The following is a 13,813-nucleotide window of genomic DNA, read 5'->3' on the forward strand; positions in this document are numbered from 1 at the left end:
CTCTAAAGGCATTCAATTATGCATTCAGTCACAGAATTGTGTTATGGTCCGTGGTAACAGAATCCATAACGCAATTCACCTTATACTGACAAACGAAGTGTGAACGAATTTCATAAGCGGAAATTTGCTCTTCTCTAATAGTGACATTCATCTAGGGTGTAGGGCTAGACTGAGCACAGCTTTTCAGATTACACAGCATTTCCACCCAAACTGTGCACATTCATGGATTTGTGATTAACTGTTGTGTATGCAAGACCAAAAAATTAAAATAAAAATACGATCAATGTAAATTTTTAATAAAAGATTTTTGGTATTCATATAAGGCAGCCAATGGTGATGCAAGTTGTCTTCAGTGTGGAAGCTCATAAGGAACAAGCTTGTAGTGAGAGCCACATTGTGGGCAGCGGTTGACCTGCCCCTCATGGGCCCAGAACCAAATAATTTGAGAATTGTCTTCTTCACCTATGGAAAAATTTGAAGGGAGATAAATGAAACCTTATCTTCTGATAAAGGACAAACTCATTTACACATTCATTAACGCCTTATTGTATATCCCAAAACTGAGGCTTTTTTTATGGCAACAATGAGGGTGTCCCAAAAACTCCTTTCATGAAGCCAAAGAGAATGACATTTAACAGAAATAATGATGTATACAATAGATACCAATGGCATTTTTTTGCCTAATGTGAGAAAATCTGTGTTTGAGGTTTCTGGTAGAGATGTGAATACAGCCTTAGGGCTCGTGCACATGAATGTTTAGTTCTGCATCAAAGCCTGCATTCTTTGTGGCTCAGATGCAGACCCAGTGACTTAATGGGGCCACAAAAGATGCTTGGTTCCGTAGGGCTGGGAATTTTTTTTAAAGATTGGACAAGAATAGGTCATGTTCTTTTTGCAGACAAGCACATGCATTTCTATTATAGGTGGCCCATTCCATTGCACAGACTGAGGAACACACACAGACAGCATCAGTTTTTTTGCAGAGCCACAATTTGCGGAATACAAAACACGTCGCAGCCATGTGCATGAGCCCTTAGTGCACCCCACTGATGCTCCAATGTTAGGCTACATGTGTGTCTTGCACGTAGAGTTTCCATACTATTTTGTACATTATCATGGAAAGATGACTACACACCCGATTGATATTGCGGATTACTATAGTTCCCTTTATAAATTTGAAAAATGACGATGGCACCCCACAACCTACCTCACATACCATACAGAATTTCTTAAAATCAGTATCTCTCCCAAGTATTGCCTCCCAAGATTTGGAATTACTCAATGCCCCCTTTTCAGAACGAGAAGTAGATATAGCTATTAAATCATTAAAACTGCACAAAGCTCCAGGCCCAGATGGCTTTTCGGGGGACTATTATAAATCCTTTAAAGTAAACTTGTTACCATACATTACGCGGCTTTTTAATACATTTCTACTCCCGGGTGCTATACCCAAAGAGATGTTATGTGCTATTATCACAACAATCCCTAAACCAGGGAAACCTCATGATACTCCAGCAAATTTCCGACCCATATCTTTATTAAATAATGACTTAAAATTATTCTCTAAACTACTGGCCCTAAGGTTACAGCCCCTTCTTCCTAAATTAGTGTCCACTGACCAAGTTGGTTTCATCCCTGGCCGCCAATGTAGGGATGGAACTCGTAGAGTAATTGATCTGCTCCAAATAGCGGATTCCTCCAATGCACCCACAATATTTATATCGCTTGACGCTGAAAAAGCTTTCGATAGGGTGCACTGGGGGTTTCTGACGGAGGTGTTAAATCATTTTGGGTTCCGGGGACCTATTCTATCGGCTATCTTAAATCTATATTCTCTGCCATCAGCTCGAGTTTTAGCATCTGGCTTTTATTCCAAAAGCTTTGATATAACGAACGGTACCAGACAAGGCTGCCCGTTGTCACCGTTGGTTTTTGCGCTAGTGATGGAGCCCCTGGCAGAAAGAATCCGCTTGGACCCAGGTATTTTAGGTATACATGTGGGTAATGCATCACACAAAATAGGATTATACGCAGATGATGTCTTGTTATCACTTACGAACCCAGAGATATCTCTCCCAAACGTTATGGAAGTCTTAAATGAATATGCTCAAGCCTCCTTCTATAAACTTAATGTTACAAAATCGCATATTCTCCCATTTGCGATCCAAGAACCCCTCAAAAGGGAAATTCTGGCGAGGGCTCCATTTCAGTGGGCAGAGGATGGCATAGTTTACCTGGGCATACTATTAACACCTCGTATACAAAATTTGGTGAGAAGCAATCTCGACTCCCTGAGAAAAGAATTACTAACAGGCTATGCCGAGTATTCTAAACTGTTTATGTCATGACTGGCCAGAATTAATGCGGTCAAAATGATGATTCTTCCTAAGATCCTCTATAAACTTAGATGTATTCCTCTTATCATTCCACAAAAAATATTAAAAATATTGCAGTCGGACCTTATAAAATTTATATGGGGTAACAAAGCACCTAGGGTGGACCGTCGAGCCCTATACCCAAAACTGAGAGAAGGGGGCCTTGGAGTCCCGGACCTCATTCGTTATTATAAGGCGAACCTCATTGAGCAGACTAAAGAGTGGTGGGCGCCTTCCTCGCTACAGAGATGGCATGAATTAGAATCCACCTACACAAAACTGGGTTCTCTCCCAGGCTTTCTTGCCGCCCTTTCCCTAGAAGCGCCTAAATCTACACCCCCTCTCTTGACTATGCAAGCGGCAGTTTGGACCTGGTCCAATTATATAGAGAAAGGGTTGCTTTTCACACCTAAGAGATCTGAGATCCCACTGGTTGCGCTTACATATGGGGTCCCTGATCTCTCCTTAGATAAATGGGAGAAGGCAGGTATCACACGTCTGGATCAGTTGTATGAAGGTGATACTATGAAAACATTTGAGACCTTACATCAGAATTATGGTATACCTAACACTTGTTTTTATCAGTACCTACAAGTTAGGCATATGCTGCACAGAACGAGACTTCCCACTATTTCAATGAATGAAACGACACCTTTTGGTAAATACTTTACTGGTACGACAGGTCAGGGGAAAGGCCTTGCTACTGCATATCATGCACTTGACCCTACTTTAGAAACAAAGCTTAACTTTATGGTGAAATGGGAAGAAGAATTTGAAAGCTCTTGGTCGGTCGGGGAGTGGAGGGATGCTTTCCACTGGACGATAGCTACTGCCAAATGTATTAATCACATTGAACAAAATAGGAAAATACAACTTAGATGGTACTTGACGCTGGCCCGCATAGCACACATGGATCCTGAATATAGTTCAAACTGCTGGAGGAATTGTGGGGAAAAGGGAAGCTTATCACATATGTGGTGGTCATGCCCTATTATTCTCCCTTTTTGGAGGAAGATTTTTGACCTTATCTCGACAGTGGCGGGCTTCCAGATCCCCCTCGACCCTCCATTAGCTGTGTTATCCATCGGAATAGGAGATTTACCTCACTCCCATAGACCGGTTATGATGGGCATTCTCTCAGCTGCAAGGAAGCTTATTGCAACCTCATGGAAGCTGCCCATTACTCCTCAGGTGCCTGATGTGATCTCACTAGTTAACCAGTATATGCAACATGAATATATATATGCAGATTCTTACTCTGAACGCTTAAGGGCTCACAAAAGATGGGAATTGTGGAGCTCATGCCCGTTTGCAGTTAAGATACACTATTTTGTACATTATCCACAGTATAATACAATGTCAGCTGAGCAGATACAAAAAAAAACTTGTGTTGTGGAAAATTTGAGCATACACTGAGCTGCGATGCGTATTTTGAAATTACAACATTTCAATTTGTAACAGTTGTCATGGATTAACCCTTTGCAGACCTCCACCGTACATATACAGTGGAAGACCAGCCTTTCAAGATTGTCTGCTCACGAGTGCAGCGGGCAACATAACCACTGGGTTTCTGATGATTTACACAGCAGCAGCCCAATGTCAACGATCGGTGGCAATGCTAATCACAGACAATTAACCCCCTTAGATGCTGTAGTCAAGTAAATGGCAACCATGGGCTTTCTGGCCTGGGTCAATTTCCCATGGGCACTTAGATGGGCCAAATGGTTCTTATCTGCCGACACATTCTATGGTTGAGATTGGGAAAGGCATCCCGTACTAATCGGCTTAAGTCTGTACAAGGCTTACAGGCTGTTTAGCATGTTCCAAGACTGGCCTGCAGGTGGCAGCACAGCATTGGAATATACTGAATATTTTATTTTGTAATGCACAGATATTCATTACAGAAAAATAAATAAAGTTATAACTTCGGGAAGGCAAAGAGTGAAAAACAGAAAATAAATTTAAGGGTCCTGAAGGGGTTAAAGTTAATTGGTTAAGTGTAAAACAGACTGGAAAACCCTTCGACTGGAGGGCAAGTCCAAATAGGGTTGCACTGCTGCGGCAAGGATGCAACTAAGTACTGCAGGAGCAGGCCATGGTTTTCATGTTGGGTGGATGCATCAGTTTGCCAGGGAACTGCTGTTTCACCAGGAAACTGTAGTCATTACAATCGCTACGTGTTTTAACGGGTGAAACAGCGGATCCTGGCAAACTGAAGCATCCACTTGAAGGGGTTGTCAGGAGTAAACCTAACAGTGGATCCACCTACAATAAAGAAGCTTTTACTTACCTGGCAGATCATGTGCCAGCACTCTGGTTCTCCTGGATGGAATCTGTTTACCCAACTGCAGCATTGACAAGATGACTGCTGCAGCCAATCACTGGCCTCTGCAGTGTACAGAAGATGCCAGTGAATGGCTGCTGCTGGGTAAACTTCACTGCAGGCAGATCCCTGTGTTGCGAGGTTTCCTCCTGAAACCGACAACCCCTTTAACATTCAACTTGAAACAGCCTTACTCAGTCTCTGGGGTAAAGAGTAAGGATCCTCCACCTGTTGTGCTGCTGCCAATTTGAATTATATGGGCGAACGTAAAATCCAAGGTTACCTTTTTAACTTGGGCAAGGAAACCCTTATTTGGTCCTTGCTGTCAAATTCTACCTACAATTTACACAATAATGTAGAAAATGTTGCATACATGAGAAATCTTCCCCACCAGACTAGTATATATGGGTTCTTTATGGTGCCAACACGTCAAGATTATAAAATCAGTGATTAGGAGTATCGTAATGAAATACGTACATATGCAGCCCACAATCCTCTGCTTGTTGACTGAGGGCACAATGTGTGGATTGTCCTTGGTTCCTGGATAGGTCTTTGGCTTGCGGATGTTAAAAGGATCCTTAAATGACAAAGCACAGCATAAATGGTATAATCTATGCAAGTAAGGAGTACAGAACAGTTTATTTAAAAGGCGTTAGTCCACAAATGTTATCACTAGAGATGAGCTGAATTTCAGGAATTACTCGATTCGCCCCAAATCTAGATTATCACGCATCGTGGTAACAAATCGCATTTTTTCCTAAAATGGCTGCTGCACATGTTAGAACATAGAGCAAGGAACTCTGGGAACAAGGGATCACCCACAATGCCATGCATGCAGCCAATCAGCAGCCAGCCAGGCCTGTGATGTCACAGCACTATAAATAGCCTCAGCCATATTGGATTCTGCCATTTTTCATTGTACTTAGTGCAGGGAGAGACGTTAGCAGGCGCTAGGGACAGTGGTAGGAAAGACTTAAAAACTTTTATTTTGCTCAATAGAAGTTCAGGGAAAGATCATTTGAAGTGTAGGGAAAGAAGAGGGAGGAATTATTCCACAGTATTGAAGCAGAACAGGGTTCAGTAGGGGTGTTTACAGCCTGGGTAATAGGAACAATCCTATTACACCTTGCTTCACTGACGGAGGATGCAAATTGCCCTTATACTGCTGCTCATTTCAGGTTTGTAATACCTCCAATTCCAGCAAACCTTTGTTATTGGTATCTTATTAGCCCTTGTGTGGTGCACTTCTATATGTTCTAAAACCTTTTCCCCTTCGCCTATGACAGCACCCCTGGAGAGAGAGCCTCCTCCTCAGGACAGGAAACAGAATCGCTTTAAAAAAATAAATAATCTTAATATGTGCAGTGCATGGCGGTGTCACGATGTTCTGCACCTAGTATGCCTGGGCGAACGGAGTCACAGGGGAGGAACTGCTCCGCGTCCATCAAGAAATCGAATCCTGGCTTTCTCCACAACAACTCAAAATCAGAACCATGGTGACCGACAATGGGAAGAACATGTGCTGGCGCTGCGTCACGAAGGGCTGAGCCATGCGCCCTGCATGGAGCACGTGTTCAATCTGGTTGTCAAGCGTTTCCTGAAGTCTTCTACCCATCTGCAAGACATCCTAAAAATGTATAATTAAGTAAGATGTTGCACTAAGAACACTCAAACAACACCAGGTGCTCCTGTAAATTGAGACCACTCACTCAATATAGAAAGGCATATATATAGGTAAACAGGGCACTCAAGGATAGCTGCGACCGTGTAATTTAAGCAAAGATGAGCTTTATTAATAATATAAATTTAAATATAATTGATGCATAAAACAACCAAGAATGCAGTAGAATAAATGGTTATTAACAAATAAATGTATATTCGACAGAGCAAAAATATTCGATTGACCAACAAATCTTCAATAATCCGATATTGTAAATCTTGGATCCAATGATTATAAACATCCAAAGACTTGTTTGCGATTAGTCTATTCGTTTTTTACTTTCATATTGAAACAACAGTCATATGCTTTGCAGTTATTCAAATAGTCGCGGCGGCGTCCCGCCAAAGCGACTTAAATGGCAGCAGCTCACTGCTGAAAAGCTTGCAAGCGAATTAAGTCCATTACCTTTGTATCGACCAAGTGTTCCTCCGAAATAATCACCAGAGCCTTCAAATGTACTTGCTCCCAGGATATGCCTTTAGATATTTGTAGCAGTATTCAATCAGGAGGTTAAAGCCGGCTCTCTGTTTGGTTGTGATCACCTTACCAGCCAAATCGACCACAACCGAACAGAGAGCCGGCTTTAACCTCCTGATTGAATACTGCTACAAATATCTAAAGGCATATCCTGGGAGCAAGTACATTTGAAGGCTCTGGTGATTATTTCGGAGGAACACTTGGTCGATACAAAGGTAATGGACTTAATTCGCTTGCAAGCTTTTCAGCAGTGAGCTGCTGCCATTTAAGTCGCTTTGGCGGGACGCCGCCGCGACTATTTGAATAACTGCAAAGCATATGACTGTTTCAATATGAAAGTAAAAAACGAATAGACTTATCGCAAACAAGTCTTTGGATGTTTATAATCATTGGATCCAAGATTTACAATATCGGATTATTGAAGATTTGTTGGTCAATCGAATATTTTTGCTCTGTCGAATATACATTTATTTGTTAATAACCATTTATTCTACTGCATTCTTGATTGTTTTATGCATCAATTATATTTAAATTTATATTAATAAAGCTCATCTTTGCTTAAATTACACGGTCGCAGCTATCCTTGAGTGCCCTGTTTACCTATACATCCTAAAAATGGTCAGGAAACTTTGCATGCACTTCAGCCACTCGTACACCGCAAAGCACACCCTCCTTGAGCTACAGCGGCAGAACAGCATCCCCCCAACATAGGCCGATATGCGACGTTTCCACCCGTTGGAATTCCACCCTCCATATGTTGGACCGACTGTACGAACAGAGAAAGGCCATAATTGATTTCTTGATACAGGTGGACAGAGGTACTCCCCTGTGTAACTTCGATGTCAACCAGTGGCAGCTTATGCATGACACCTGACATTTACTCGTGCTCTTTGAGGAGGCCACTTTGTCAGTCACCAGGACTACAGGATGGACAAAGTCATTCCACTGATTCATATCCTGGCAAAGATTCTGGTAAATCTGGCTGATTAGGGGACTGGAGATGTGGCGCCTGGAGATGTGGCGCCTACATCTCACAACCACATGAGCCCTGTGGGGGCTGAACTGGAGGAGGAGATTGGAGCACAAGCAATGTGCAGCAAAATGGGTGTTTTTTTTTTACACAGGTGACAGGAGAGGAGGAGCAGAAGCAGCTGGAGGAGCAAGAGGGAGGTGAGGAAGACGAGGCAGATGACCCAGACACACCGTGGCAGTATGCAGTGGAGATGGAGTCAGGGAGTCCCTCCGAGTCACTTGCGCAAATGGCCAGATGCATGCTGACTTGCTTGCGTAGGGACAGCTGAATTGTCCCATTCGGCAGAGGGATGACTACTGGCTCTCCATGTTAGACACACTACTGCCCCAAATTTTTTTATTTTTATGCCCGCTGAGAGGGAGGACAAACTGAACTACTATAAAGACAGGCAGCGGCGAACTGACTACATAGGATGTCTATCTGTGTCATCGTCCATCCTCTCGCAGGTCTGGTTTTTTTTTTTGGCCTGGTTGACATAATTTGACCCTTCTGATCTGTCAGAAGGAAAGAAAAATGAGACACAATGGATCCCGTCTGTGTAGCAGCTGTAAGGCCTGTATGGTCCCATCAGAATTGGCTTATGATTTGGTAGCCAAAAGCAGGAGTGGATACAAAACACAGAAGACATGCAAATATTCCATTCACGTGTCATCTGTTTTGGATCCACTTTTTTTGGCTTTAGCAATACTGATGGATTACTGACCAAATGCTGACCTAGTGAAGGCGGATGCTCAGACAGGATCCGTTTTTGGGGGGGGGGGTTATTGTTTTGACAGATCAGAGGAAGGGCAAAATAATCAGTGACTTCAACACAAACTTACTGCTGACACCCTCTCCACTCTGTCAGGGGGCTCTACTTGTATGAGCATTTAATAGAACAGGTTCTGTAGACTTCTATGTGGAATCAGCTGACGACTGTGTAAAAGGAGTGCGCTATTTCACGCTATAGTAGGATCTTGGGCCTCTGTACGGTTTCTTTATACCTGATGCCAACATTGAACTGTAAGGTTGAGTTCACACTTGAGTTATTTGGTCAGTTTGGGCCCAAAGAAGTAACTGCCCAAAGAAGTGAAGTGTGCAATTAATCTAAGAGTGACGCCTGTCATCTGCATGTCATAGTGACTTACAATATTGTTTCACTACAACAGCAGACTCCCTATGCGTGTTGCTGCAAGGCACAGTGTTCTACACTACTATACAGTCTCTGCAGCCAGGAAATAGGCATTTTTATCGTGATTCGCCACAAATTAATTTGAATCGAATGTTTTTCGGAAAATTCAGCAAACAGACAACCGAATTTGAGAAATTCGCTCATCTCTAGTCATCACCTAAAACAGGACAGGTGATGGGTGCGTGATCACTGGGGGTCTAACAGCTAAGGCTCCCAACGATCACAAGAATCGATGTTCTGAATCTCCCGTTTGAATGGAGTGTTGGTAGCATGCACCCCACCACTAGCAATCATACAATTATAACTGAATATCTAGATAGGTGAAGTTCTTAGGCCCCTTGCAGATGAGAAAACAAGTCCTTACATATAACAATCAGGAATAGCTGCTAACTAGCAACTAATAGTGATTTTACCAGAGAAGCGGCCTTGATTGGATGGTTCGAGTCATTTTATGTTGAGTCTAGTTTCAACTTACGATGGGTCAGAAAAGACCATTGTATGTTGAAAATATTGTATCCCGAGGCCATTGTATCTTGAGGGATCACTGAATAATGCTATGTGACCCCATCAGTGCTGGGAGGTCAGGCCAGGAGCTACGCTGCAGACTCAGCGCGACACATGCTCGTCTGCAAGGGGCCTTAGTCCAAAACACTTGTAGACAGGACAAAGTCATGTAGTAACGTCTTGATAGGAAATCAGGACGTACAGGTACCTGCTACGGTCTAGGTATATGAACTTTAACCACATTGTGTGGAAATGCATAGCAATCTCATTTGCTTCATTGCACAGACAAGCAAAGGAATCAGTGGCCCAAAGGAGGAACTTGGAACTGGAGTTGCATGAACTAACTAGACAGCTACTAGTGACTACTTCATACAAGGTCAAGTCCTCCACAGCAGGATACATGCTTTCCAGCAGCTGTTATGGCTGAAAATCCCTACATACTTACAGGGCATTAGGATAGGGTCTTTCAACATGGTGCCATTGCCCACTAATTTTCCACATGGCAAGAGGTTTAAAAGTAGAGTGCCCTATGCCAGCGAGAAGCCAGATGGATCACTACAGAAGTGGAAGTCAGGAGTTCAAGGCATTGAATTTTGCCATCTGCAGAAGTTTTTATGACTGTTGTGATTAATACAACCTAAGGTGGATAAGACCAAGACTGAGTTCATAAATGATTTTGTGAAGTGGTCTGCCATTAATGGCTTGGTGTGCACTTTGTCCCAAACCAAAAAAAGGATAATGATCTTAGAAGGATTAAAAGGATTTTCTGACATTTTTATACTGATAACCTATCCTCATGATAGGTCATCAGTACCTGATCAGTGGGAGTCCAACACTCAGGACTCCTGCTGTTCAGCTGTCTTCTCGCAGATTACCAAGCACAGCGCTAAGGCCACTTTCACACTGGCGTTTCTGGGTCCACTTATGAATAAGTTTCAGGGATCTCACAAGCGGCCCAAAACTGCTCAGTTCAGCCCCAATGCATTCTGAATGGATAAGGATCCGTTCAGAATGCATCAATTTGGCTATGTTTGGTCTCCGTTGCGTTTTTTTAGGCGGTCACTAAAACGCAGCTTGCAGCCAAACGGATCCGTCCTGACTTACAATGCAAGTCAATGGGGATGGATCAGTTTTTCACTGACACGGGTGCGGGCGGTGTGGCAGTGCAGGCCGCGCGATCAGGTCGGTGCTTGGGGGGGGAGGGGGGCAGGTGCGCGATCATCCGCCTGCCCCCTCTCAGGATGGCCGAGCGATTTGTAGTGTCAGCACATTGCTGACACTGCTTCAAAACACCTGACACACCAACACAGATGTCAGGCATTTAACCCCTTCCATGCCGCGGTCTGTACGGACGGCTGTATGGAAGAGGTTAACAGGGAGGGAGCTCCCTCTCCCATTGGGGACTGCTGTGCCTTCTCAGCCCCTCACTTCCCATCAACCACTGCTCTGCTGTGGCAGCAAGTGATGTTACCATGGCAGCCGGACGCCATCACAGGCGTCCGGCTGTCCATGGTGCTGATCAGACTTCTGCTAAAGGCAGAAGTCTAATCCGACTTTGTAAAGTGAAATACAGTACACTATATAGTGTACTGTATTATACAGACATCAGACCCACTGGATCTTCAAGAACCAAGTGGGTCTGGGTTAAAAAAAAAAGTAAAAACCATTTATCACCGATTAAGGGAGCATTCACACGACCGTGTTTTTCTTCCGTGTCCGTTCTGCAATTTTGACGGATAATGCATGGACCCATTCATTTCTATGGGTCCGTGAAAATTGCGGTATGCCTTTTATTCTCATCCGTGTGCTGTCCGTTCCGTGTGTCCGTTCCTTTTTTTTTTAGAACATGTCCTATACTTGGCCGCAAATCACGGTCCGTGGCCCCATAGAAAGTCATTGGGTCCGTGAAAAACGGATAGCACACGGAAATGCATCTGTGTGTCATACGTTTTTAACGGACCCCTGGACTGAAAACAGGGGCGTAACTAGAAGTGACTGGGCACCACAGCAAATATTTGTAAGGGCCCCCCCCCCCAGCACGCTTCGCACCTTCCTCCTCCTGTGTAAACCCCACTCCTTTGGCACAGTGTAGTGGTATACTGTATATTGTGGGGCACAGTGTAGAGGTATACTGTATATTGTGTGGCACAGTGTATGCTATATGTGTATAACAAACATATTTCACATGAAAACTTAGTTACTTGGCTTGGCCCTTGGGGATCTCGGACGCCACTTCCACACTTTGGCCGGGGGCTCGGCGGAGCTGATGTTGTGTTTATCCTAATGAGAAAGATTTCATAATAAGGATTTGGAGAAGGGGCAGAGGGATAGCAGAGCAGAGAGAGGCTGGTGCTGCTACTGGGGGGTCATACCATGGGGGAGTAATAAAGCCCACCATAATGCCCCCCCCAGTAGTAATAATTCTCCTTATAATGTGACAGTGCAAAAATACCCCCTTGTAATGCCCCCAGTTGAGCTAATGTCCCTATAATGTCCCAGTATAAAATACCCCTATATAGTTCCCCCAGTAAATGCCCCTTAGTGCTCCTCTCCCCCCTTCCCGCTAGTGCCCCCCATAATGTACCAGTATAAAATGCCCCATATATAGTGCCCCAGTAGATGCCCCTCAGTGTCCGGCCTCTGATAGGCTGCCGGCCTAGTGTCCCCCATAATGCCCCCCCATCATGTGCCAGTATCAAGTGCCTCTCTCCTCCCCCCCCCCACATGTCCCAGTATCATAGTGCCATCTCCCCCCCCCCCCACAAAAAAAGTGCCAGTATCAAGTGCCTCTCCCCCCCCCCCATGTGCCAGTGTCAGGTGCCTCTCCCCCCCCCCCATGTGCCAGTATCAGGTGCCAACCCCCCCATGTGCCAGTATCAGGTGCCAACCCCCCCTTCCCCCCCAGGTGCCAGTATCAGGTGCCAACCCCTTTCCCCACCCCCCCATGTGCCAGTATCAGGTGCCTCTCTTCCCCCCCAGGTGCCAGTATCAGGTGCCTCTCTTCCCCCCCAGGTGCCAGTATCAGGTGCCTCTCTTCCCCCCCCAGGTGCCAGTATCAGGTGCCTCTCTTCCCCCCCCAGGTGCCAGTATCAGGTGCCTCTCTTCCCCCCCCAGGTGCCAGTATCAGGTGCCAACCCCCCCCTCCCCCTCCCAGGTGCCAGTATCAGGTGCCTCCCCCCATGTGCCAGTATCAGGTGCCTCTCTCCCCCCCCCCCATTCCCCCCCCCCCGTGCCTCTCTCCCCCCCCCCCATTCCCCCCCCCATTCCCCCCCCCCATTCCCCCCCCCCATTCCCATTCCCCCCATTCCCCCCCCCATTCCCCCCCCCCCATTCCCCCCCCCACCATGTGCCAGTATCAGGTGCCTCCCGCTCCCCCCATGGCAGTAGCAGTCGGGTATTAAAAAAATAAACACTTCTACTTACCTCCATGTCAGCGATGCGATGCAGCCTCTTCCTGTGTCCCGCCCTGTATGTCCATATATGGAGTCAGTGCTTATATTTCAGAAAAGGTTTCTGCTGGGATTCGAACCCACGACCTTCTGTATCAGAGGCAAAGCATCTAACCACTAGACCATAGGAGACACCTTGCTGCTGACTGAAAAAAATTTGAGACTTCTACTGTTATAGCTGGCTAAGTGTACATCTATACACATGACAGCTGCTCATTTATAGAGATATAGCAGAGCTGAGTGTGCTGGGACAGCTGTCATATAGAGATATAGCAGTGCTGGGTGTGCTGGGGAAGCGGTCATGTGTATAGCTGTACACTTAGCCAGCTATAACAGTAGAAGTGTCATTTTTTTTCAGTCAGTTGTAATGCAGCCTTTATGGTTGTGAGGGTTAATGCTTTGCCTCTGATACACTCAGACTTTAGAGGTTGTGGGTTCGAATCCCAGACACTTTAGGAGACAGAAAGATTAGATCATATTAGCGAGGGAGCCTGGTCAGCTGCTGTGAAGGGGCCCTGAACAGTTAAGACATCGATTGAACTTGAAAATAAACTGTCACACACGCTGCCGACGTCGGGCCCCCTTGGCAGCCCGGGCCCGGAAGCAGCTGCTTCCCTGGTAGTTACGCCACTGACTGAAAACATTCTAGGAAACCCCATTTCAGTTTTTTGTGGACCGTGAAAAACGGATGACACACGGAAGCACCACGTCCGTATTATACGGACTTGCGGAACGGAAAAGGAAAGATAACTGAAGACATA

The 13,813-nt window shown here is 45.2% G+C and overlaps 1 protein-coding gene across 1 annotated transcript in view; it reads right to left on the reverse strand.

Annotated features, from left to right (window-relative positions):
- Positions 1-275: 275 nt before the first annotated feature.
- Positions 276-13,813, reverse strand: part of LOC121005102 (cytochrome c oxidase subunit 5B, mitochondrial-like) — a 36,745-nt gene continuing 23,207 nt past the window's right edge. The window contains exons 3-4 of the mRNA XM_040437658.1: positions 5,176-5,275; positions 276-462 (exon numbers count right to left, since the gene is read on the reverse strand). Of these exons, the coding sequence (XP_040293592.1) occupies positions 350-462; positions 5,176-5,275 (213 nt within the window). The 3' untranslated portion in view covers positions 276-349. The remainder of the gene's footprint in view (positions 463-5,175; positions 5,276-13,813) is intronic.

This window comes from Bufo bufo, chromosome 6 (genome assembly GCF_905171765.1).
Source record: "Bufo bufo chromosome 6, aBufBuf1.1, whole genome shotgun sequence".
NCBI classification, from domain to species: Eukaryota; Metazoa; Chordata; class Amphibia; order Anura; family Bufonidae; genus Bufo; species Bufo bufo.